Consider the following 27,441-nt stretch of genomic DNA (forward strand, 5'->3'; position numbering starts at 1 on the left):
TACTTGTTGTTAAAGTATAGGTTTATTATAAGCTGCAGTTTACAACTCTTAACAACATGGAGTTTCCATGAAACTGTAATGTTTTCGTTTATAATAATGTTTCATTAAATTTATGTACACATACTTAAAATAAACGCTTACATATTGGTTACATTTTTGCCTCTGTCCTCGGTGATACACACTTCTTTGAAGTAGGCATCTCATGGTTAAACCGAACAAATGGGTTCGCTTACTATTCACAGTTACTGTTACAAACAATAAGTTATTACCCTAATTTTTACATGATAAAATAGTTTTATAAAAATTTTATACAAGCAGTATTCGTATTTAGTATCAACTACTTTTAACTTAATGTTATAAAAGAAATGAAGATTCGAAAACTATCATTGAGTTCCGATGTCATCGTAGCGGAGAAGTCAGTCTTTACCTCGCTAAATTAAGTATAGGGAGTGTAACTAAACTTGACTGTGTGTCAGTGTGTTGAAATCGTACATGTTGGGCCAGTCGGGCGTGTTGGTCAGCGATATCTTCGATGGCTCCAGCGAGTCTCCGGGAACGATGAGTGTATCCTCCACGTTTTTCAATTCATCAGGTATTACGAAGCTTTTAAGTAGAGCGTATAATTTCGGCCAGAAATTTTCCTCGTTCCATTTTAGAGTCGTTCGTTGATCTCGTTGTTCCTCTAGAAAGTCGTATATCGAGTTATCCGGGCCGATATCAGCGAAAATGTAAATGGTTTTTTCCGCTTTCAACATCTCGCTGTGGATTTTCTTGATGTCAATGTGCCCATAAGTTTCCGTTAGGTAGTTGGAGGAGAATATGACGACTCGAGCACGCGTTTTCACATCCTTTACGTAGCGTTTGAAGTTCTTCGACATTGTAAATTCGCTGTTTCTATAATCTGTGATCACTTTGGTCAGAATTTGCAGAGATTCGTTGGTAGTCATAATTGATAGCAATTCTCTGTTAACGAAGTCTTCATCTTGATGACAGAAGTCCACTAAAATTCTGTAAGACTTTTCTTTTCTTTGTGAATTTGAACGATGAAACGTACTGAGTCTTTTCTTAACCATAGAATTAATTTGTTTCCTATAGATGATGAACACTACTAATACAACTGTATAAATTGATATCACGATTGTCATTAGCGTTACAAGGATTGTGAATCTCATGTAACAGGCTTCCTTAGCCCACAGAGGGCACCGCACTTGTAGCAAATCAACAATCTGCAACAACGATGTAAGTTAATTTTATTACGAGTACTATGAGGAAATGTATTTCCTAACGTGATGACATCTAGCCAAAACTTACCTTAGTTCTGGTCGAGTATTGTATGAAATCCATAAACAAATAATTCTCGCATCCACAATTGATTGGATTTTTAGATATCCATACACTTTTCATTCCTTTCTTCATTACATTACGATAATCCTTCAATGCTCTTTCATCAGTCTGTAATACATACATCGAATTACTTTTCTGAAGATCATGACAAGCAAAAAGTTATTGACAAAGTTAATAAAATACTCACCCAAAGGTTTTGTATATTATTGTGACTAATATCTAAACTCTCATGGCCATTCACCCACCAGTCCTCAAAAGCCACTTTGAATTCATTGTGACTTAGATTCAATAGCTTTAAATTATAAGTGTGGGCAAAAGGCGAAGCCCTTTTCACCAGCCAAGAATTGTTTGTCAACTCTTTGTCCTCGAAATCAAGTTGATTGTAAGCCAGAGATATTGACATTCGCTGTTTATTGTTACTGAACAAATACGGTGAAATCGTTTTCAAATTATTGTGCTCCATTTCCAAGTATATTAAACTAAGTAGCGACGAAAAGGTTTGGCTGTAATAAAAAGTAAATTACGTCACATAACCTAATCGGATGAAAGGAAATTGATCAAACACGAATAAAATGTAACTTACCCAGATATTTCTACCAAAGAGTTATGGCATAATTTAAGCCTTTCCAATCTCACTAGAGATGAAAACAATTTAGGCTTTAGCTCGTTCAATTGGTTGTAACTCAGGTCCAACTCGAGGAGATTTATTTGATCGTTAAATATGGCTTCCGGCAGGGTTGTAATGTCATTGTATGCTAATGATATGTTCGTAATTACTGGAGAATTGGCAAAAACGTCGTACGGTAAAGTCTCCAGGCCACTTCTCTGAATATATATTTGCTTCAAATTTGGCAAATCCCCAAAAAGGTATTTCGGTAGCTCCTTCAGTTTGACGTCATTGTTTAGTATCACCACAGTTTCGAGCTCCGCATTATTTCTGAATAAATTCTGTGGCAGCGAGGAAAATTTGTTCGAGAATAACGTCAATTTCTTTAATTTCTTTAGGGGCTTAAATATTGAAGCAGGAAGTTCGTTAAGACCATTAGAACTGAGATCTAATTCTTCGAGGACATCGACGCCTGTGAAAAGATCTTTAGAAAACCAGGTGACGTTACTTTGCCACAAGGAAAGTTTTCTCAAGAAAGATAGATGAGAAAATAAATTCGAAGATATATTGGTCATGTGATTGTGACTAATTTCTAATGTTTCCAGTTTCTCCAGTGGTTTGAACAACTCCTCGGAAAGATTTATTGTGTTTGATCTTATGTTGAGCCACGTGAGCTTGTTGATGTCCATGAACAAGTTGTCTGGCAGGTGAGTGATGCCATTTATAGACAAAAGTAATTTGGTCAAGTCTTGTAACCCTGCAAAATGTTTCCTGTCGAAATACCCAGACAGGTTCTTTGCATTTTGGAATATCAGTGCCATGGTCTTCGATACTCCCATATTAGACAGAACATCTTTGAACGAAGATGCTGGTAGTGGACAATCCTTAAAACTGACAGATTTAAACGAACTCATGTTATTGGCACATTTTGGTAACTTGCTGTAGTCGAGACTCGATGTGTTCTCGCATTTTATATTAATGTAGATATTTGGCAGTAAATTTATTTTTACTGTCCGACCTGAAAAGTTTATTTTAAGTTAGTAGGAATATTCTTGGAAAATATACGACACTTAAAACGCGACTTTAAAACCGAACATGACGTAATCCGCTTACAGTGACGTAAACGAAGGCGAGGAAAGAAAGTTTGTTCGAAGAAAAATTGAAATCACGCTGTGAAACTTGGGGCTCGGCTTTAAAAGGCATTCGTGAGCGTGAACATATAAGTGCACTCACCATCGATGTTGCAATTGAGTTCAACGGCGAGCGTGCCACCGCAAACGCAGTTAGGGTCACTCGGACACATCAGCCGCGCAGCACCAATTATTTGTAGTGTCAGCGCGGCCACCGCCGCATATATTACTTTACGATACATGGCTAAAACCACGCTGTCACTAACAACATTTACTTCATCCGCTGTTTCACTATGTACTCCAGTTTTAGTATTTTGTATTCGAATGCTGACCCCATGTTTTCCTTTTCATTGAATCTGTGAACAATTAGAAACACAACATGATTGCTGTTTCGTATAAATTGAAGTACAATGGTACATGTATTGGTTTTCATTTGGTTTCGAGTGTCGGATCTGGAATTGATTCCGCTATTCATAGTTTACAAACATCGCCAACAAAAAGCGCTGGGAAATAAATTGCCGGGCGGCAAATATAATGGAACTGTCTGTGCGATAGCCAGTTATCTCGGTACGCCGCACACGGATATTTTCGATTATTAATAAAACCCTTTGGATGATAATTAAAATGAAGTAATTTTTATTCGAAATTAATTGAATATACCATTTAAATAAACATATTCGTGGAAATGCCACTATATTTAAAAATAAACTGCATGTCATAAAATGAATGTGTATCGAAATTTTATACGTATCTACATAAAAAAAAAATATTCCAATAAAAAATTAAAAGCAATCTGACGATCGAGCAAAGATTTAATTAAATAGAATCTACAGTACTCCACAAACATCCGACACAAAAAAAGAATAACAGGAAATCGGGGTTGAGAAAGTCAAGTAAACTTGAACGAGAGCGCAGCAACCGCATTGCCGGTCACCGCGACACCCACCGACTTTGGCCGACTTCACCCGATTTTAACCGACATCGTCCGACACGCTACCACACCGTTATCACAATTTCCGTAACAGGATAAGGTTTGTTTTAATGAACCGTTTTTGGTTAAACGTGTTCGTTTCATGGATAAACTTTGCTTTTCTTTTTATAAATGCATATACGAGATCGATTTAAAAAAAATATATTTGTGTTAAATTGTGTATTTATCGAGAAAGGCTATAGCAAGCAAACACGCTATAATCAATAGGAGTCAAGCAGAGCGGGTTAAATAACGTGGAAGTTACTAGTAGATAATATTAAACTAAACTATTTGCGAATATGTAGCCTACAGACATTACTTTTATTAACAGCCACATTTATTAGATAAACAAGTCTTTACGTTACATTAGTACCATCTGGTGAGCAGAAAAACGCTAGGCCTCCTAATGTTCTGAAGGGTTAATAGGAAAGGGATGAAATAGCTATATACAACGGGTAACAAAAAGGGGGTATACATATCAAGTACACGGCTTCTAGATAACATAACAAACGATACGGGAAGGGTTTTTTAAACTAATTTTTTCATGGTACTAAGTTATGAATTTTTCAAATCGCGCCGCCGCGTGATTCAAAATTAGGTAGACAGGTACTAGGCGATCAGATTGATAGAAGAAATGTTTCATAATGTTAGCGAGTGATCCCTGTAGTGTTGTGACACGTTTTTATGATTTAAAATCAAGAACCATGCGATATCAAGTATTTGGTACAAAAAATTTTTTAAACGTATTTTAAGCTGAAACTTCGTGTAGAGAGTCTATTCAACCTGTATTCATCAGCGCTTCTTGATGTATATGGGTATTTTGTTACACGTTGTATAATAATATATCCAGAATCATTGTAAGATAATAGCACAACACTCGATATTCTTCGAAGATAATATTGATAAAACCTTTAATCTGGCCTGTTATGTTTTTAATCCCATCATAATAATTATATAGAGTGAGCCTATAACCAATTACTAGGAATAAATCCCGACTACTACATACAAGACTTCTAAGAACGTTACTCAATAACAACTTCTCGGTAATAAAGGGTACCTATATACTATAGTAGATAATTTATATAAGTAACTAAATACAATGAAATTCAGTACAACAAAGTCTACATTTCAAGATACCACTAAAGCAGTAAAACTGTTAAAATGTCTATGTCGTGCAATAATTCCAAGTTGCAAGCTATCAGATAATCCGAGTAGACAGTCCAGTTGTAGACTAGACACTACAACTTGAATTTATCGAGTAGGGAAATATCTTACGTTCCAAACCTTCCTGAAGACAATCGAAATTGGATTCGGGATATATTGTATCTTATGTCACAGCTCTACGATCTAGATAACTTCGGTATCGCTATCAATATTAGAAGCTGTTATTTTATTTGTAAGAAGAAATATGGTTGTGTTTTCTTTATACGTTTGATGTATGATGTGATCTCTGTTATTATGTGGCTTATCGGTGTTACGTGGCTGCCTAAAATTACCGTTTTCAAGATGGATGCCTTTATTTTTGTTGCTAAGGTCTTTCAATAATACATTTTTGTTATTATAGATGTGTTACTGAAATTGAAGATGTGTGTAATAAAAGTAACGCAAAAGGAAAAAGAAAAAAAATGTGTTACGTTTTACGACTGAACGTGGCACCTAAAAGAGCAAAAGGTACTTCTGTAAGATATTTTTAATTTTTAAAAGATTGATAAATAACTTATATACCTACAATTCTTAACTGAAACGAAACAATTAATCAATCCATAAAACAATTGACTAAATGGTTGACGCGGTGGCAGGGTGACCAGTTGCCAGGCAACGTGTAGCGGGTTCGATTCCCGCACGGAACAACTCTTTTTGTTATCTACAAATTATTGTTTCGGGTGTGGGTGTCATGTGTATGTGAATCAGGTATGTTTGTTAACGCACCCATGGAAAATTCTAATATGGGGCAACTTTTGATAAAAAAAAAAGAAAAATATCAGGCAGTCATTGTATAGTAATTATTTGGAACGAGAGATATTCCAAATACCACGTTAACGAGAGTTAAGTTTATTATTAAAAACTAAGCAGACTTTGAAAATCCATGCTTTTACTGAAATTTGAAAATCATTTACTAGCAAGCTTAGATTTCGTCAAAGCGTGCATTTGAACCAACTTGCAACCACTCGTACGTATACTCATCAGGTAGTAAAATACAATTTCTGTCTAAAATATTTCCCAAGCAACACTGTAACCTACACCTCCGAATCCCAACACACATACAAATTACGTTCCCAAGTAACATCATTCAGGATTGAAATATTAGGTACTTCATAAATTAATTTAGGGCCGTTAACCCAGCAGCGGGTACCCAAGTAAGCCGCTTTCCTCAAGTTACAACTAAAGTAGAATTATGGAGGGCTTAATATTATACCTTTTTATGTAAAAAGAAGGATAAAGTAACTTTGTAAATAAAAAAAGGAACAAACAAGATAGAAAATATGAAATTATTTTGGGTCTTTGAAGAAAGCAATTTAGAATTGGCCCGAACTTGTTTATCGAGGTAAGCAATTGATAGGAAAAGGTAAATCAAATCTGTCGAAGCGACGTTTAATATCTATGTTCCTTTAGATAGTTTCTCCCGGGAATAGAAACACGGAGAGGTGGAAATTTAGTTTGCATAAACAAGGCACTCTTGTTGAATGTTGATCACTTGTTTTGCATGCTTTTGAACTACACAGTATTGCCGATAAGGTAAACCAAAATTAACTTACAAATATTCTGTGAAATTGGAAACAGATTGGTAAATAACTAATTTATTAGTAGGTAGTTTTGTTGTTCCTAAATAATTTACATTCTCAAGAACTATTCCCGAACTATAGTTACGTAGCATTGCCTAGATTATTTATTATTTGTTGCAATATTACTGTTACTATAATGAGACTGTAATTGTACTATGTATGATCTATAGGTGACTCAGTTGTATTGTTAGTTCAGCACCCATGACACAGGAGAAAATTCTAGTTTGGGGGCACGATTAAAAACGAAGTCCTTTTATCAATTGCCACATAATATTACTCCGACTAGATAGCGAACTCAACGCTCCACAAAATACAGCAGGGCTGAGAAGCAATTCGACCAAAAGCAGTATACATCAGTATAATACCGTGTAATCTAATTTTAACCATGTTGACAGTCCCTTGCAATATATGTAGTTGGTACATTAAGGATGGGACGGATCAGGGTGTAGCGAAGCGACAGTTTCGGGAATATCACTCCACGTAATCCCAGATAAGGGGAAAGTTACAGACATGATACTTTCAGCGATATTGATGCGGCAGCTGCTAACAACAATAATGCGGTTATGACAATGTATAGATAGATTTGGGAGAATATATTTTTTTTATTGAAATAGGGGACAAATGTGCAGATGGGTCACCTGATGGTAAGCATTCAGCACTGCCCATGGAGGTGTCCATAGGTGGTGCTGCAACACCAGAAGAGTCACAGGTGCGTTACCGGATTTTTAAAAATTAATACGGTCTTTTTTTGAAGATTTGAAGGTCGTAACGGTTCGGAAATACCGCCGACGACAGCTCATTCTACAGTTTTGCTGTGCGAGATGGAATGAAAGAGATGAAATATTATTATACCTATAGCAAAAAATAAATAAATAATAATCACATTGGAGTAAGATGAATTGATTTGATAGAGGTGTGTTGCACGAAAAGATTATGTTCGATATTTTAATAAATGGGTTCCCTCTATCCGGCAGAATTTTAATGCTCCGAAATTTGTTTGGCATAACACACCTGGCAGAATCTTCTTTAAACGAATATACATATGGCATAAAAATTGTTTAATATAATTATTGTTTTGCCGAATGTTTATATGTCCGAATTTACAAAGGCATACTTTTAAGATGGTAGAATTTTATTTGGCATATATACGTTTGGCAAAGCTTAATTTTGCATAATTTTGTTTCACATAACGTTTATTTAGAGCGACGATTGTTTGGCATAATTTCACTTGGCATATTAAGAAGATGGTAGAATAAAAGTTAGTAAAGTGACAGAACCGAATCGCTGCAAAACCGACTGCACGTAGTCTTGTCTGCCCTACCCCTAGAGTGCAATTTAAAATCGCGTAGGCGCGGAGGGGCGAGGCGGCCTGCATGCTTGCTTGCATGCTGCATGGTTGCTTGCATGCTGCATGCTTGCTTGCATGCTGCATGCCTGCTTGCATGCTGCATGCTTGTTTGCTTGCTTGTTGCAAGCCTGCTTGCATGATGCATGCTTGCGTGATAGATGAGTCTTTCAATTATTATGGATATTAAAAGTATGCCAAAAGACGATTCTAACAGTGAACATTCTGAGATATGATGGTTCTACTTTTTAATTATTATGGTTATGAAATTTATGCCAAAAGACGATTCTGACAGTGGACATTCTGCAATATGATGGTTCTACCTTTCAATTATTATGCGTATCAATTTATGCCTAAAGATGATTCTGACTTACAAAATTATGCGTATTTAATGTATTGCAAATGATGGTATATCAAATGATTTTCTGCGAAATGAAGTTTCTGCCGTGCGTTGTTATGCAAAATAAAATTATGACCAAAAAAATTCTACTAATAAAGGTAGACCCTTAATAAATACTATACATTTATGAATTTGTAAATAATAAAACTATCTACTACCCCATAAATCACTAAATAACAATATTTGCATTAAAATCGCATTTCATAATGCTGCGGCTATTCAGTGACCAAAACAAAAGCTTGCAAATTCACCGAAATAAAACGAACCAATAGGGTACAGCGAGCCAAAGTATAAAGCCGATTATCATAACGGCACACGACAGATATGGAACAAATACAATGTACGATGGTACGGCATATGCGGCTGGCATTCGAGATAAATGACCACTGCATTACACAACTTTTTCACGAAAAACTAACTTTGTAAGTGACTAAGTAGCGTAACAGCAGTTTTTGTTTGGCCCTCTAGGTAATATATTTCCTATCCCTTATGCTAAGTTTTTTTATTTATTTTTGCACTCAACGCTTTTTATTACACACAGGGGTAGATTGAAGTGTTAATATTATAATCCAGTAGCTTGAGCACTACGGTAATTAATCGCAAAATTTTCAACTGTCCATTTTACGACAAGTAGACGAATGAGCTATAAAATGACGTATGATTTTATTAGAGAGACCTGATATCATCTAGGTAGTATTAAACCAACCGTTTATGAAATTCTCAGTTGAGTAATTGGGTGATCGTCAGTTTTCATCAAGAACACTTTAAATCGAAATCAATTTGACGATATAAAGTTCAAAACAATAAAAAATATAAAGTCAAAGTCCAAGCATTTATCAATTAATCCTAAAACAGGCACTTTTGAAACGTCAAATTAAATTGTCTGTCAGTCTATCTGTTAGTGAAGCTAGGTACTCGTTCCAAAGTGTAGCTTCGAATGGAGAAGAACGAGCAAGAAACTCCATCGTTACTCTTTAAAAAGAATTATTTTTTTACAATCTCTCTGATATAGGCATCATAGGCATAAATTGATGACGCAAACTCTTCTTTACATTTCCAAGTCTTTTCTCAGCACGTAGATAAGTATTGAAACCTAACAAAGAACATAAATTCAACTTTACATTATAAGTAGGAAACAAGTAGTGCTTAAAACAAGGTACCGTGGTTCAAGTTTATAAGTAAGCTTCCTACTTGGGAACAGTCAGGCCCTTAATCAAACTGTTAAGCAAGAGCTCAAGAAGTTAGTTGGAGCTCTTCGCGACTAAACCTTGCAAAACATAATTGTTACCACTATCCGCACACTACTTCGTTTAAGTAGTGCAAGTATCGTCTTTGCTTGGTTGTATAGCTTCCGACGTTGTTCTACGACTTATGGTTAGTGATTGGGAGTTGGTTTAGCGTCGTATGTTTTCACGAGTTTCTGAGTTATAATGCAACGTACGTAAGCAATGATTAAAGTAGTCGCCAGTTTGTATAACGACCTTGAAATCCAAAAAGTAAAGTATTGCATTATTGGTTTTATGATTTGATAACAGCTTGTATCAATAGTCCTTGACTAACAAAGTTGGGTGTAAAGAATACATGAGTACTTTAAGATACACTTAAAATTTTCAGTAACTAGTTTCATTGAGTTTTTCAGTTAGATTCAGTAAGTATGAAAAGTCACTCTTCACTAATAACCTATCAGTAACGTAATAGAAGACATTAAACTTAAACTCCCCAAAGTCTTACTATAATCGAGTTAAAATTTCCTCAAACCCGGGTTTCAAGGATACTTGGAGGTCAATAAACATGTGACGCAAAGGGACAGAGGACATTGGACCGTCTACATCTGCTACATCAGATGGTGACGTCAACGTCTGCACGGATCGAGTTTCTTGTTCCGAACTTAGAAGCAAATTCTTGGATGTACAGAATTTAGTGTGGCGTAAATCTGAATTGTAACTTTCTTGAATAGTCTAGGATATGTGGTTATCTTGATGTGTAGATTTGTTTTGGAATGTGTTTAGATTTGTACTGGTTTGTTATAAAGTTGTAAATAAAATATGTGTATTACAGGACTACTTTACATTTCAACGGTAGGTTTTATGTTTTTGATACTTAAAATCAGCATAAGTAATCGCTGAGTATTCAATTTGATTGTAGTCTAATTTTCATTGGAAATAACGATCAGTTTTAGACCCTTATCTTGAAGCGATGAAAAATTTCACTTTTGTTTTTGTTTTATTTTAAGAGTACTTTCCAAACAATTTTTACAAACAGTTTAGTCCGTGTAAAATACAATCACTGTAAAAATAAGACTAAAATTCATTTCAGAAAAAAATATTACGGTCTGTTTGGTTGTAACCACTTTATACTAGGATTCTGTGTAGTAAAATTCAAGCTCCTTAGCTCCCTTTACAAAATCAGATATAATACATGTAAATTCTTAAGTTTCTATACATTTAATACACTAATAAAAGCATTGTCACTATGTTATTCAAAGGATCAATTCGAACGTGAATAATGTACGACTAGAAACATGGTTATAAACCTAACTGAGATAAGACGCTACGGATGGAAACGCGAATAAATTATACATAAATGACGACGACTAAGGATGCGTACGTCTTCTAATCTGTGTTATGCTAATTCTGATTTGTATTTAAATTATGTTTTACTCACAATTTATTGTAGTTTGTGATAAACAAACTGATATGTCTAGCTTTTGTAGGAAAACATGTTTAGTTTCTCTAAAATGTCAAAGGCAAAGTCAAATCATTCAATTTAATTAAACCATAAAGAAGTACTTTTGAAAATGTAGAAGTACTTAGTAAAATAAATTATAGTTTGTCAGTCTGTCCGTCAGTGAAACTAGGTGCTCGTGTCAAAGTGTAGCTTCAAATAGAGAAGAACGAGCAAGAAACTCCATTCGTTCATTTCTTACTAATCAATCGTTGGCTTTTATTCCTGGCTTATTTTTCCTTATATATCCATAAATACATTCATACGTTCCCCTAGCAAAACCTGAAATCCAGAAAACTAAAATATCCCACATTCCAGCAATATGGCCGCCTTATATCCTTATTATAGTAAGTCTTTTGAACCGAAACGTACTTATTAAATAGAACAACCCACTTTTTCCTGTACCAAAAATATTCCCTTTGACGAAGTTTTTATTCGATTCTTATATCTAACGCTCTTTCACAGTCTATATAATAATCGAATCGTTTATATACAAAAAATACAGATTACATAAAACATGTATATTTACAAGAACTCGGTAAGTACAGGAAAACCTTTTACCCTATGTTAGAGGTAAAATTGCCGTCAGAGAATTTCAAAGAATCGCATCAAAGGCAACGACTGCCAAGAATAACGAACAAAGTTCTTTAAACTCTTTTCGGACGATTTATCAAATAATATATCGTTAGGCTTCGGCTAATGCACTCATATCATTTTTACCTTCTCATAATTTCATACCTACGGCTTTTCTGGAGGTTCTAAAAGCTACTCTATTCCAAGGTTGTAAAGTCTTATTTTGTATAATAAAGAAATGTCAGAGAATAAACTCTGGTATCAGGTGCGGTGAGGTCGTAAGCTCGTCGGATTTAAGGCTTCGCATTCCAGGTGTTACGTTACTGAGGTACACTCTCACAATTAGACGGGTTCTGCAAATTGATGTTGTTTATGAGACACTGGGTAGCATTGGGTAACGCTGGATACTGCTAACACCCGGTTATTTAGGTATAATGAGCTTTTTAGCAGTTAGTTGAAATTGGAGTGGAGGTGAGTAATGGTTTGGTCCCATCAGGGATAATTGTGTTTCTGTTTTAAACTTGGATTTTTTAGAGACAAAGTCAAATAAGATTTTTAATGAAATGTTTAAATGAAAAACGACAGTCAATTTTTCTTTTTGGTGGGGGAAAAATCATCCAATGACTTCTACCATATTAGGCGAGATGAGAGGGAGTGTGAGACTCTTACTAAAAAATACCTCGTTCCTACTCCTGCTTTTTGAGCTGGAGCCCTGGTAACCCGCTAGGCAGTCTGCAGCTTCGACAGAAGACAGACACGACTTTATATAAAAGAAAACTATTTTTCTACCATCCCTAATTGTTAAATACAGCCAACATGAGAACATAAAGACATAAGGTAGCATTACGCTATTTCACAGTAAGGAAAATAATTCTATCAAAAAACATTATATGAACGTAATTCATACTGCCTACAAAAAAATCTTGAAAGAAAATTACAGTGAAATGGAATTTCAGTTAAATAGGTACGGTACTTATTATGATCGGTATACGGTAACAAACTACCGCTTGAGCTCACTTTTTTCTTTAACCACTTAATTAGGCTTTCTTGTAAAGACCATTTTATTGTTATGTATAATTAGGAGTATTTTTGATGCCTTTCTGGGAATGTAAGCACCTGTTTATGAAACCAAACATCTTTAATGGATAAAAATTGTTCTTCTAGAGATATTTTCAATTTGAAGAATAATATAAATCGAACAATTGACATATTTTTTTGTTTTTTACTTTTTATATACAAACTTTTTAGCAATGAAATAAATTTAAATCTAACAAAAATAGCGCTCAACGTAATTCCTTATCTCCTATAAATGCAACGTCACGCCTTTTATTTCCAGATACTGGGCGCAAATAACTTTTTTTGCATACAATGATTTCAATCAAAATCATTTTTGCACCCCTGCATCCTAAGAAAGAAGACATAATATCCTTCATAAATAATATGTCAACACAAAAACTACGTAAATAACACAATATTTCACACTTCCTTGAGCATTTCTAATAATTTTACCTTTACCTTTGGACCCCTCGTGACGTTGTCACGTACAGCTGACATGTATTTTATTAACGTCCGTTGAGTTACAAACAAGATTTTATTTACGATTGTGGAACATTAATCGATAGAGTCTTGTTTTGACGGCTCTTAGACACGCCTTCGATTCGCTGAGGGGGATTTTTTTTTGAGGGGGCAAAATCATTCGAAGTCTTCTCTCGCCTTAGGTGAGGCGAGAGGGAGTGTCAGACTCATACTGACTAAAAACCACCCCGTTCCTACTCCTGCTTTTCGAACCGGAGCCCCGGTAAACCCGCTAGGTAGACCGCAGCTCCGGATCGGATATCAGCCCTACTGGGCCCCATCTGTGGTGGTCTGATGGCTCTTTGAGGCGCGCGCAGGACGCGACGCACGGGTCGCTGAGGGGGATAGGGAAAGATGCACGTATTATTTAACTGCCATTTTCGCCATGGCAATAGGGGATATGTTTATGGCCGTACGGGGTGCCCATCAATTGAACCGAATGCTTCTTGGTATTGGATTTTGTACACTAAATTGTACGAGATAAAGTTTCGAGTCAAGGAAATAAATGAAACTCTTACCTACCACTATTACCTAAACAACATTTAAGGTTATTTTTATGCATGTATACTTACGCATGAATTACGTGAAGGTTAAGTTTCAGTTCGGTACCAAGATTCCATGAAATTATTATATTTTAGTAAAAGTGTTAGTAATGTTCGAAGACCGCTGTCTAAAAACTTCTAAAGAGATGAAAGCGAAGCAAAGTTACTTCTTTAACACAATTTAGAATGCTGGCGTGAAAGATCGTGACTAAATAGTAGTATTTCTAGTTTCCAGAGTTTATTTCTGGCAGTAAAATGTTTTCTTACATTCAAAATGCATCTTCTTTCCTTTCAACGGTGTGGAAACTAAACTTTTTACACGTTTACTTGAAAACAAAGTTTGTACGGAGGAAAACTTTTGAAGAAAACACTATATTTCTTGACTAGTGCAAATCCCACTGGAATTACAGATATATAAGATAACAGTAGCAGATATGTGAAACGCCCCTCCACCATAAAAATGTACTTACGTGATAACGCAATAAAAACTAGAACGGCATAGCACATAACCTAATTCTATTACGAACATAAAACTCCCATCAGCTTTGTTTACTAAAAACTGTCGTAATAATTTTATTTCCGTCGCTTCCCTAACACTATACCTGTTGTTCTTTCTGTTTGCTGATCACTCAAGTGATAACAATAGAGACAATGGACCACCCGGACGAGTTTAGGGTTGGCATTCGGGCTTTTATTGTTTCAGGGTCATTCATTAAATTAATTTGTCATTTGGGGTGACAAAAGTACGGCCACTCCACTCGTTGCTTATCACGATTTTAATAGTTGGAGTTTGTTGTATTGTTGGTTAATGTCGTTCAAATTAACTTTGTTCATTGTTCTTTTATGGACTGTCGATTTAGAGTATAAACGAACAATGTTTTTCACTGAGAATGGTTTTCGTTGTAATGGGAATAGGAATCAGTGTTGTACAATTTTAATTTTTCATCATGAAGAATGAACACATCCATTTTGATTTAAACAAAACCTTGGCAATCTATCTATGGCTTAAATAAATGTATGACTCTCGGCCGTCGTTCTTTTATATCGTCGATCGTTGAGTAAATTGTTGCATTATACTTTTTCATTTCAGTTTTATGATTTTCTGCTTCATAGTTGAGGTAACAATTTTTTTTTTACTACAAATTAATTTGGAAAAGAGGGACATCGATTAATAACATAATCAAAAGAAACCTGAACGAAGAAATTTACTTCTGTTAAATACTACTGTCTATAATTGTAATAAAGAAACGAAAATGTTTTAAATAATTAGGTGTAAGTAAAGAGCCTCCTACTAACCGAAAAATTACCTAAAATTGCCTTGCAATAATGACATGAGTGAGGGGTCGAAGAGCAACTGTGGAGAACATTATTGTGCGGTCAAACTACCCAGATGTTTGTTTAAATTCTATGTTCCATTCAGATATCTAAATAAGTATAATACTAGTCTTTAATAATAGAAAATTAAAACTCTCTTTAGTTGTAAAGAACCTTAAAAGTGTCATATTATAAAGAAAAGTATATCTAAAATCACCTTGTAGTATTAAACCTTATAAAGAGTTGACCATCGGAAATAGATTTCAATGATAGTCGGGAGCGATAGTAATCGATGCCAATAGGCAATGACGCAGTGAAAGAGATTCGGCCTTCTATGTCGAAAGCAGACCAGAAACCCTGACCCGAGGTCAGGCATTGTTATTGTATCGAGATAATCATTTCTATGACCTTGTTGCCAACACTGGTTTTGACGTAATATGAGAACTTTTGAAAATAGGCTGCTTGAAATAGAATATAGGGCGTCGTGCTAACTTTAATGGGTTAGTGACAACAGCAACTGCTGAAAGTTCTTGTGGCCTAAATGTGGTTATTTTGCAGCTAATAATAGCGATTTGTCTGATGCCTATTCTGAGTGTAAGTAGCGTATCAAATATACATTTTTGGAGGAGGTGATAATAGCAGTCACCTTTAATAAAACATAGTATTTCACGTTACATTCGGTGATTGTACCTATGATACAATACATTTGTCATACACAAAAAACCAAACAAAGAAATAAAACCCCGAAACTTTTATGAATCCATTATTTTGTTACACAATGAATATAACACAAAACATCTTCCTTTAAAGAAACGTGTGTATTTTGTATAAAAAAACTTGCTCCGTGTTCGAGTTGGTAACACGAGACATCCCGACGAACTCCCTGGGGGCAGTGGGTCATATGTCCCTGACATGTCTTTTTATAAAGAAATATCCGCTAAGGCCGGAATAACAAAAAAAAGCTATGAAAACCTACGAAACCTCTTATTCCCTGATGCAATTAAATAGGGGCTCGATATGTAGTGTGATTCTGTGAATCGATTCGTATCTACATATTGAAGGAATAACTCAATACTCGCCTAGAGCAATCAGGTCAATCAAATCGGTTGTTTCGATCGGTTCGTTCGGTTATAATCATACGCAATTGAATAATAAAGCCATTATCTAAATTACAAAATTCAAAGATTTTTACAATTTTAACACAATTTAAAGTAAATTAAAGGGTAAAACAACTCGACTTATAAAACTACATATGAATATGTGACATTAGATTTAAATGAAAATAACTTTATTACGTAACGTCATATATACAAGATAAAGGTATTGTACATACAAAGTAGGTTGTAGTGGGTAGCGGGTAGGTAGTGTAAAATGGCCGTCGTATACTCCAATACCTATAAATTATTACTAGAATCTATCGACGTTTTCCGTCTCACCGCTTTATAAGTCTAAGCCTTGCCTGAACATGGGCGTAATTTTTAAAACCCTTTAAAAGCGTTGTTTGTCTTACTTTGTGACGCGTCTTTAGAAGTATCTTTATTTTCCTGGTGGCTTGTTTTAGATAACAGTGTCTCTTGTTCATGTAAATAATAAAGTAGCAAAAAACATGGTAAATAGTTTCCAATTCAGAAGTTTCTTTTCTGTTAGAGCTAAACAAAATCGATAAATTATCCATTCTGATGCGACGACGTTTGACGCGGTGGTTGGGCAACTGGCTGCCATGTAATGTGTAGCTGGCTCGATTCCCGCAAAGAGCAACTCTTTGTGTGATCCACAAATTGTTGTTTCGGATTTGGGTTTGATGTGTATGTGAACTTGTATGTTTGTAAACGCTCCACGATACAGGAGGAAATCCTAATGTGGGGCAGTGTTTTTTTTTTAAAAAAAACTCGGGAAAATCCTCATTCTTTTAGAAAAAAGGTTACGGGCAGTAATCTACCCTTAAGGCTTTACACGGATTTATTATGGTTATATTCCGCCCTCAATCCCATTCTAAAATACACAGGATTACTTTTATCAGCTTACTTCAGTAGCGTGAAAATCATAACATTAAATATATTATGTATGTGCTTTTAGCTATGGAATTTACAGCTATTTTTTCGAGGGGCAAACACATCGTATGACTTTTCCTGTCTTGGGCGAGGCGAGAGGGAGTGTCATACTTTTATTGACTAAAAACCACCCCGCTCCTACTCCTACTGCAGTACCGCAGTTCATGGATCCTCCTCAGCTTCTTGCTTGTTCTTCTCCATAAGAATCTACACTTCAGAACGAGTAAATAGTTTCATTAGAGGACTTACCGACAGACAGACATTTTTATTAATATTAGAAAAGCAAATAGCTTTGACGTTAAAACGTGCCTTCCTGGTCTAATAATTTTGACTTTAAAAGAGACTGCTAATAAAAGAACAACACTAACGCCGTTGCAGAAACAAAGCTCCCAGACAATGTTGTCTAAAGAAATATTTTCGTTTCAAAAAAGTAAATTAACATTTCCCCTCTTAATTTCACCTTTATTGTTTTACACAGTATTGTCAAGCTTTAATTACTTTTCAGATAATCAGGCGAGACAACATTATCAAGTTGGGAGAGTAATCTGAACTTTTTAAATTATTAATTAAATTGTTTTTGGTCCAGTTACATTTATAAACTTATTTCTAGAGTATCATGATAGGATCTGTTTTGTTAGTCTTAATATAATTGCTGAACACGGGCTTTGCGCTTCGTTATGGAAATTATTTCGATATAACGCCTGATTTTTGATCATCTGCCATTTTTTTTCTGAGAGTTAGGTATCATTCAAACATTAAATTTACATAAAAAAGAAATAACCGACTTCACTGAAAAAACTCGGTTAAAAAGAACACTAAAATGATCAACATAATTTTTTTCTGAGGTCGGTCTTAAATAAGAAACATACAATAATGAGAAAACCCCGTTTTTCTTCAGTAAGAATATTTAAATGATACTCTCAAAAAAATTAAGTGTTATAAATCAGGCTGTATTATAACACTGTTTTAATATAATTACAATAACTTTTAATCCTCCAAATAACATTTACTTTTCGACAAGTATGTTATTTGTACAATGTGATTTGAGGTGTTAATAATAATACAAATTGAATTTCATTAGACACATATTTTAGTTAAACACGACAACCCATCTACATGAATTTATTCAAATGAATTTGATAGTGTACCTATAAAATTACCAACATAATCTGATCTGTCACTGTATGTGAATTCTGTACAATGAAAGGTCATGTTACACTAGATAATACATTATCGTTGTCTGTATTCGAATCAAAAGGCAGAGAGATAGATGCCTTTGATTTTGTGAATGCCAACACATCATTTTGTTTAAAAGCTTATTAAACCTATGTTTAACTCAATAACTGAAGCAGAATGATAATATTGTATTGTCAATACATGATATCTGTACTACGGGTAGTGCCTTTTGTATTGGATGAAAGCGGTTGTGTAAAGATTGTAGGTTGATATTACAATAGATACAGAGATAAATTATATGTTGTAATTATAAGCAAATATTCATTTATGAATAACGAAATCATATCGAGGAAGATAAGTTTCATAATTCTCTTGTGTTAAATAAAATCTTTTATTATATTCTGGGCACAACAACTAAGGTACTTGGTACTCGTACTTGCTATCCTGAGAAATTCTAAAAAAGTAATACTTTATATGTCTGAAAACTAAACTGGAACCACGTTACTCGCACTCAACTAAACATACGATGGAAATATATCTATTAAGAGTTCCAAAAAAAAAACAAATAATAAAAGAGATAAAAATACTAAACTTGGTGTCATGTGGCATCCACGCGTCGCCTAAGAGCTACTCCAAAAGCACGTATGTACTTTAAATTAACTCCTAATTGTGAGTATGAAATAAAAGCGTAAGCGTAAAAGGTCATTAACATTACTTAGTTGAATATGACCTACGTTGAACTTTATTCACATACGAATAATTCATCGAACTGTCTTAGGTACTTGTTACACGTTTTAATTCGGTATTTTATCTAAGGTTATTCAACATTATTTCAAAGAAAACTAGCAATCAAAATCAAAATTATTTATTTCACGTAGATAATCCTCGTACAGGTAAAATAAATTTTTGAAACGTCAATTTAGATAGTTACTTCTATCTATCATGTAACCATCAGTAATTAAATACAAAATTGTAGTAGTAGGTCCTCTATAAAATAACATTGAAAGTAAATCTATAAATATAGAAACTGTAGAAGTGTGAATGAGAATATGAATAGTAGAAGAAAAAAAAATAGTGAAGATTACTAGACAGGTACCAAACCCAAAACGGTGATTAAATCATTTTTTGTCTGTCTGTCAGACAAAAACTACCGGTCTGATTACGATGAAATATAATAATACTTTAATATCTGTACAATTATACTTTAATATCTTGGGCACACAACACTATGTATGTTTTATCTTTTATAAAAATATTTTCTAACAGCCCCAAACTAATTAATGTATTTGGTGGGTAACAAAAACATTACCATCTTATGCTCGAACAAACCTAAAAAGGTCAATCCACAAACCGCGCTTCGAGTTTTAAACAATCTATTCAAAGTACTCCTTTTGCAAGAACATTGATCCAATTATTTCTCGTCCGGAATGCGGCCAATTTCCTCGAACAAATAATATAATACTAGCAACTGCCGCGTGGTTTCACCCGCTGCTTAACCCATATTGATCATAGCGTGATGTATTATAGCTTCCTTCCTCAATAAATTTGCAATCCATCACAAAAATAACTACTTATTCACCGATGAAAGATAATCAAACCACAACTCTATTTTTATTTATTAATATTAGATTCATATAAAGGTCTCAGTATAAAGTTCGACGCCCTACGATTTTAAAGTTATTCAGTCAAAAATCAACATCTGCTTTCGGCGTTATTCCAACGTTCAATGCAGATGATGAATTCCCTTTTTTAATTTCACTCAGATGGAACAATGCCAACATAAAAGCATCGAAGAGAAAATATTAGGGGAAAAACTCGTTTTATAAGTCCACGGAAAATTTTTCGATATTGAAATTTTTTTGATTAATGTTCAATCGAAGCTTCTTCATTTCATAATCTTTTGGGAAAACAATCAATTTGTTTATCTAAATTTAATTAAAATAGTTTTTAATGTTGAAGAATTTCTGGAGTGTTTTTGTATAATGAAACCTCATAGGACATAATAAAACTTCCAAATTCTCATAAAATTGTATATTCATAATATGCTCGAGTTATGGCAAAAGTCTCGACTCCTATTACACTTCCAACTTAACCGATAAAAATAACTTTACTACCTAACTGTTCTGTGAAACGTATTCCCATATTCTGCTAAGTCGAATTCCGTGCGAGAGCAAAAAACAAAAGAACACTATTCACAAAAACTAAAGGAGAGAGATAAACACCGACACGAAAGACTACATTATACAATGAAAAACGAAAGAGCTCACAAGGAAAATAACTCATTAAGACTATACAAACAGACTAAGAGCAGAAAACAAGGTAACTAAACAAAAAGCGGAGCGTACTTCGGTAAAGATCTCACGAGGAACCGAGCGGCTGCCTATGTCGGTATCAAAGGGGCTAATTAATTAACTGGAGCACTCGTGACGGTATAGAATACGACCCCCGGGTGTTAGCGAAGGTAAGCGCAAAATAGACACTCGTATATCCGTAAAAGGACCGTAATGGGGGCTTATTGTGCACATTTCAGTATTTACACGCGAAACATACCGAACAACCAACGACTCAGTCAACACTCCAAATGCGAATATTCGCGCACAAAGGGAAGGATGATGTTCAACATCATCAAGAGATGGTTATCAAAATAAATTGTGCCATAAAGCCTCACGCGAAAGGCGTTGACTGCAAGATAAAACTCCAATTGAAAAAACACCGCTAGTAAAAACACGTCATTTTTTCCTATAATTATTCGAGCAGTTTTCTCGCCGCGAACATATTGTAGCTGGCACCCAGTGGAAGTTTCAAACTAGAACAATTGCGAGAGTTTTTGTACGGTTATTGTTGCCGGCATTAAGCTCGTATCGAGAGATGAAATATTACTTACGAACGCACGAAATACCGTAGCGTTGGCACGATATAGAAACCCCATTTTTGTTTATGTAAATGTAACGCACCATACTGCGAGATTTCATTACCATAATATTAGATCGCAACTCGTAATGGGGGCGGAAGGAGTTGATGCTCATAATGTTAGTGCTAATAATTTATAGGAACTCATTAAAACGTCAAAACCAAATGAAATTTTAACCGACACGTTTAAATTTTGAATTTTCTCTTCATTAATGGGTGTTGTAAAAATTATGACTTACCTGTTGCCATGAGTATTTTCCAAGCACTTAATTAACTAACAATTAATTTAACACTGTTTCTAATAATACTATTAACTAATACTTCTAATAAAACGTCCAATTACATTTAAAATCTCAGATTGAAATTGAGAAAGATCTCTACGCCAATACTATTGTAGCGGGGAGCGTAGACCAGGCCGCTACGAGCGCTACGACGCAACTGCCGTGCTACGGCGCGGTCTGCTACGGCTACAAACAGCGACTGCAAATAAAGACAGCAGGAGTCGTTCGGCGATCGACGGAAACACCCGAACGCTTCACGAACTTCAAAGTTATTTAAGGGCGTTTACAAAGTAGCTTGATTTTAGTCGCAGATTGTCATCATTATGATATGACTTAACTAGATAAAAAATGGGTTGCGGGAGTAACTTTACCGTATTTTCTTAGAAAGCAGTGTAGTAGACGTTTTCGGATGATATTTCAGCAATTTATTTATTTTATTACAAAAGTAAAAAGGCGTAATATTTTACATTTATAAGGTTAGAAATGGAATATTTTATGTTTCGAAATGTTTACCGTATTGATCTGAGGTATTGTTTTACTTATTGTATTGTATTCTGTGCAGGTGTATTCCCTTGCTAAGAATAAACAACCCTATGTCATCCCTCGAGTGTCGTGAGAATAAGGGTTAGTACCCACCTGTGCACTGATAAGAAATACGTATTGTGAATTTGTATTCGTTACGTGTCGTGAGGCTTAATGGAAGGCAAGCCACGTAGGACCAGAAATGTGATACGACTGAAATAGATGACGTATTCATCAACATGGTGGAAATTATTGCTATAGCAAGATATTTTGACATAGGATTTTACGAAAATGTGTCTTTAGACGTTAGATTTAAGAATTTAAATCGCAATAAATTTTTGACAATTTATTTTAAAGTTTCAGTTCAGTGATTGATGTTTGAATGAGTTTTTAATTCGATGTAGAATCCAATTAATTTAGATTTTTAGTCGATTAGTGTAAAAATGGATTGCAAAGTTAGAAAAAAATCGCAGTAGTTGACTTAAAACATATTTTCGATTTAATCTTACTCAATCTGAATTGATTGGCATTTAAAATAGAAACAATAGATTAAGTATAAAAAAACAAATAGTACATTTTTTGGTCATACAACTTTCTCAATGAATGACACGAGGAGAAAACGATAAAATCTCTACTAAATATGTCGTTATCTTTTTGGTCCAGCCAGATTTAGGCCATGCCTTTTTATGAGACACGGTACTTTATGACACAAATGTGAACTGGCACCGTTGTTCCGATGTTAGAAGATTTGAATGTGTATTATATTGAAAAAAATGTTTTTGAGTTTTGAGATTTTTCTATTCTATGATAGAGAATGTGAATATTGGGTTTTATTATTTTCATAGGTACTTTAATAATGGTCTGGAATTTAGAAACTAACTCAGAGTATATAATAATATACTCTTATTACATTTCTCAACAAAGTTATGAAAATAATTATAACAAGGAAAATAAAGGTTTCTACGAAGTCTGTTCAGACCCGTCAAGAGCTCGCACTTGCCGTATAATCACTACGAAGCTTCCACTTAACCTGCTTTGAACATCAAGCTTCAGAAACAATGTACATATAATAAGCTACTTGTGTTCTTCGAGTATCTACGTATTATATTTTAATACTTTCATAAAGATTTTTGTTTGATTTAGCTTTTTATTTGGTTATTCATGAATTCAAAGGTACTCAAACATAGTGACTGTAAAATATAAAAAATAAACACTTTTAGACTTATGTAACCGACACAAGTTAAGTATGAGTAAATTCTGGCTACGTTACTGACCTGCGCTACGCCGTAGTAATTGCTACGGCATAATCGTAGCGCCCACTATTCTTTTAGTTTTAGGTCTATTGAGAACATTTTCTGTTGTTTATAAATGTTTTAAGTGATTGTGAATTATTAGGTAAGTTTTTCTTCAGATAAGGGTGTGTACTAGGCACGAACTCTACTGTTCACGAACGCCATGTACAAAACAGAAAGTTATTGAAACGTAAATTATTCATAAACAGATTTGAATCTGATTTTTGCCCAACTTTTTGGCAGGCTATCGTTTACCCAAATAAAAAGATTTTGGTTAAATCTAAGAGAAATATAAAGTGACTTTATTGAGCGGTCACAGCGTCCTCTATCATCGTTTCGTACATCAACAAACTAAACCGATTGTTGGGTATAACTGGGATTTCGATAATCTGTTTTTGCCCCGCGAATCCGCTCTAACAGATCTGGGCCACTATAAATCATTTTTGTATGTTTTGCGGTTTTATGTGGATATTTTGCGACGGTTCAGTATATCTTGTTGCGATTTAGGATTCAGACGCAATTCTCGTTCGAATATTGTGATTTATTGCCCTGAAACAATGTAGTTTATGATACCATTCACTATGGACTGTTTAATTCACTTCACGTTTCTTGTAGATTTATACCGGATCGCCTCAATGTTTATAATTCTGATCTTGTAAGATGGGTTTGGTTATCCGATAATGCCTTTGAAGGGTGGAGGCTATCAGTACCTATTTTAGAACTAGTGATGGGTATTAATTTGATTAGATGTGATAAAAAAAAAATAGTGAATTTCATAAGTGGTAATAAATGTACGTTTATAAGAATAAAATTCATAAACTCATTTAGTTTAATAAATTCATATACATAGACATACAGATACATACGTAGAACCATAAAAACTAAGTCAGCCATTGTTATAAATATGTATGTATATACGTTTAATAATTCAACGATTTTACGAAATCCACTTCATGAATGTTTATACCTAGAGGGACATTTACGCATTAATGAGAATATTAACCTATAAAAACAGCTTTCGTAAACCTAAGTTATAAGTACAGTAGTGTAGTGTGTGTCATACCTCGCCTTGTTACCACTTTTTTATACGTTACCACTTTTTTATAGATATGCAGGGGGATAACCAAAGGTGTACATGATATTAGTCCCATTTAATAGAGGGTTAGCCTACAACCATACTGGGTAATGTCTGAAGGCTCTGCTTCTACTAAGAAAGTTTTGAAGAAGCATAAACATGCCAATTTTTTTATCAGACACGATAATCGAACCTGATTCCTTTTACTCTTGTTGAGCACATACATGCAACCACTCAACAGTATTTAAATTTAAGTTAATCATAAGAATAAGATACGTTTTAATAACATAAATATTGTGATAAAGCCAAAATAACGAACGAAACGTTAGATGAAATATTTAGATTATTGTTTATCTTGAATAACTTAGAGCTTTAATATAATCTCCATAGTAAATAATATTATTTATTCTACAAGTTTATTATCCCGAATATGATATGAAATTGCTCACTTGAAATAATTAATTATTATTACTTTATAATATGCTGTCTGGCCCGGAGGTTTAAGACGCTTCTCGCTTTTTTTGTTTCGATATTACGATTCGAAATTGGCACTAGTAAAATTGTTTGGGATTTTTATCCAAGCTAAGTAATAGTTTATACAATTTAAAGATACAATTCAGATGAGACATTTTTTATACACAGTTAAGTATAGAACGTCTTACAAAGCTAACATAATTAAGACGTTAAACAATAAAGACGAACGTCCAAAGTAAAAACTCTAGTTACAAATTAGATTTACAGTAATTTAATTAATTACTTAGGTTTTACACTTTGGCCCTACATAAATTGTGTTTGTTATTTATATTCAGCGACGACGTGACTAGACAAACAAACGCCAAGTTAAAAGGGTCCCGCTAATGTACTTACGTTGAAAAAGGACCTTTCAGTGACACTTGAATAGCATGAGAGAACCCAATATTCTTTTTACCGAATAACCTTTTACCTAGTATCACCAAATCCCCCGTTTTTACCGAGACAACTCCCGGTTTTATTTAAAAATAAACGTCGATGTAGACAGCGGGTGGTCTATAGTTGCAGTGTGCACAATTGGACAACGGGTGAACGAAAAGCGCCGAAACAAATTTAACTTTCAATGAAACTTTTTCATTGTGTCTCCGTTTCCGAAATAAAAACATGGCGACCCTATGCTTACTCTCGTTTTACCAATTCTGAAACTGTCCAAGCTTGCGGAGCATCCCGTTAATATTAAACGTAATGGTGACACACCTTTCGGATATAAATAGGGCCGGTGTGTGAGACAACAGGCCAAAACATACTTCCAGGTATTCATTACATTATGTGTCTAACGCGAGGTAAAAAGGACACCTGAGACTTGATGGAACGACCCCGTTTCACTTTTTTCACACCCACTTTTGAGTTATTCAACTTAAGTACCTGTACACACATTGTGAAACACAGAAACTTACGTGTATTTGCATAAGTTATTTTGGAACGCGAGCGCGGCATATTGCCGTGAATATTTAATGCTCTGCACCGAATACCTTCCGAAAAATATTTCTTTGAGCAACCGAAACACTATTCAGTGGACTACGCTGAGTGAATAAAAATTTTCTCAATAGAAAATGCGTGTTCCGTTTCCAGAGAGTTTCGGAAGAGGCCTACCTATGTCGAGATGCTTTTAGTGGAATCACTGTATCGCGTGCTTCTTGTAATAAACATTACTAGTGGTTATTATTAATAGTTGTATACAGCATTACAAATTGTCAGTACATTACTGAAAACCTTTCAGCTTTCAGTAAAGGCTACGAATTGCTCAAAATGTCTCGGGACCTGAAACTTAATCAGAACCAGGCTTGCTTTAATTATTTTCAAAGACGACTGTTATTAAATTAAAACTTAAGTGAGAAAGTAGGTTCCTGACACTGGCTGTTTTGTACTAAAATAAAATTAAATCAAACTTGACTTTTTTGACTCTGGCATAAAGAAGATCTCTTTAGGTAAATAACCTATCTGGTTGGAGTAATGTTTTTTTACGTTCGTTTTTTAACATGTAGGAGTATTTATAAAGCACTGTTGACACAATATGGCTTTTCCTTTTCTTTATTACATGGGACTAATAATGTAACCTTTGCCTATACAAAGAGCGAATTGTTATGTTGTTTTTTATAGAAATAAAATAAAACAAAGGCTTTAAATACACAATAAGGCGCGTCGTATATCCCATAAAAATTCAATTCACTGGAAACGAGCGAACTAATGTACGAGCCCATTGTACTGTATCGTGGGCATACATCATCTTGATACGAGTACCTGCCCCCGAATTCAGAGGAGGATTTGAATAGATACCCCATATCATTGCGTCGTGAATTGTTCATAAATCTTCCTATATGCCGTCTTTTGTTTAGCCCGCCAGCGTGAATACCCCACGAGGCTTAGGCAAATTCGAGTTCGCCTTTAGAGAAATTGGTTGGAATAGCACCACAATGTGCACGTATAGTTAGTGCTGAGATAATGAATACGCTCTTTAGTTTATTGTTTAACATGGTTCGAGAAATTCCCTGTTCAGAAATCACTTTAGAGAAACACTAGAGAAGCTGTTAGTACATAGTTAGTAGAACAGGATGTATCTTAGTAGCTGCGTTTAATACGAGCACTTTGATCTTCAGCTAGTGTCGTGACTTTCAAGTACCGAAGGATCTAAGGAGAAGGATCAAAATAAATATTAAAACAACGTTTATTTAATTAAACATTCATTTAACAAAAAGGTAATTAATTCTACAACAAAATAGGTACAATATTCATTATAAAACATTTCTTGAATATCAATTTAAACCTTCGGGCACTTCTAAGACGGCGTTAGTAATTA

General features: G+C 34.6%; 1 protein-coding gene across 1 annotated transcript; it reads right to left on the reverse strand.

Moving 5' to 3' along the window:
- LOC118269851 (protein toll) lies at window positions 1-21,922 on the reverse strand. The gene is made up of 6 exons (XM_035585187.2): window positions 21,684-21,922; window positions 3,185-3,437; window positions 1,928-2,969; window positions 1,532-1,847; window positions 1,312-1,452; window positions 1-1,226 (listed from the first exon to the last, which is right to left on the reverse strand). Exons 2-6 carry the CDS (start codon window positions 3,321-3,323, stop codon window positions 456-458), a joined length of 2,409 nt encoding a protein of 802 aa, XP_035441080.2. The 5' UTR covers window positions 3,324-3,437; window positions 21,684-21,922; the 3' UTR covers window positions 1-455.
- Between the last annotated feature and the right edge of the window lie 5,519 nt (window positions 21,923-27,441).

This window comes from Spodoptera frugiperda, chromosome 30 (assembly GCF_023101765.2).
Source record: "Spodoptera frugiperda isolate SF20-4 chromosome 30, AGI-APGP_CSIRO_Sfru_2.0, whole genome shotgun sequence".
NCBI classification, from domain to species: Eukaryota; Metazoa; Arthropoda; class Insecta; order Lepidoptera; family Noctuidae; genus Spodoptera; species Spodoptera frugiperda.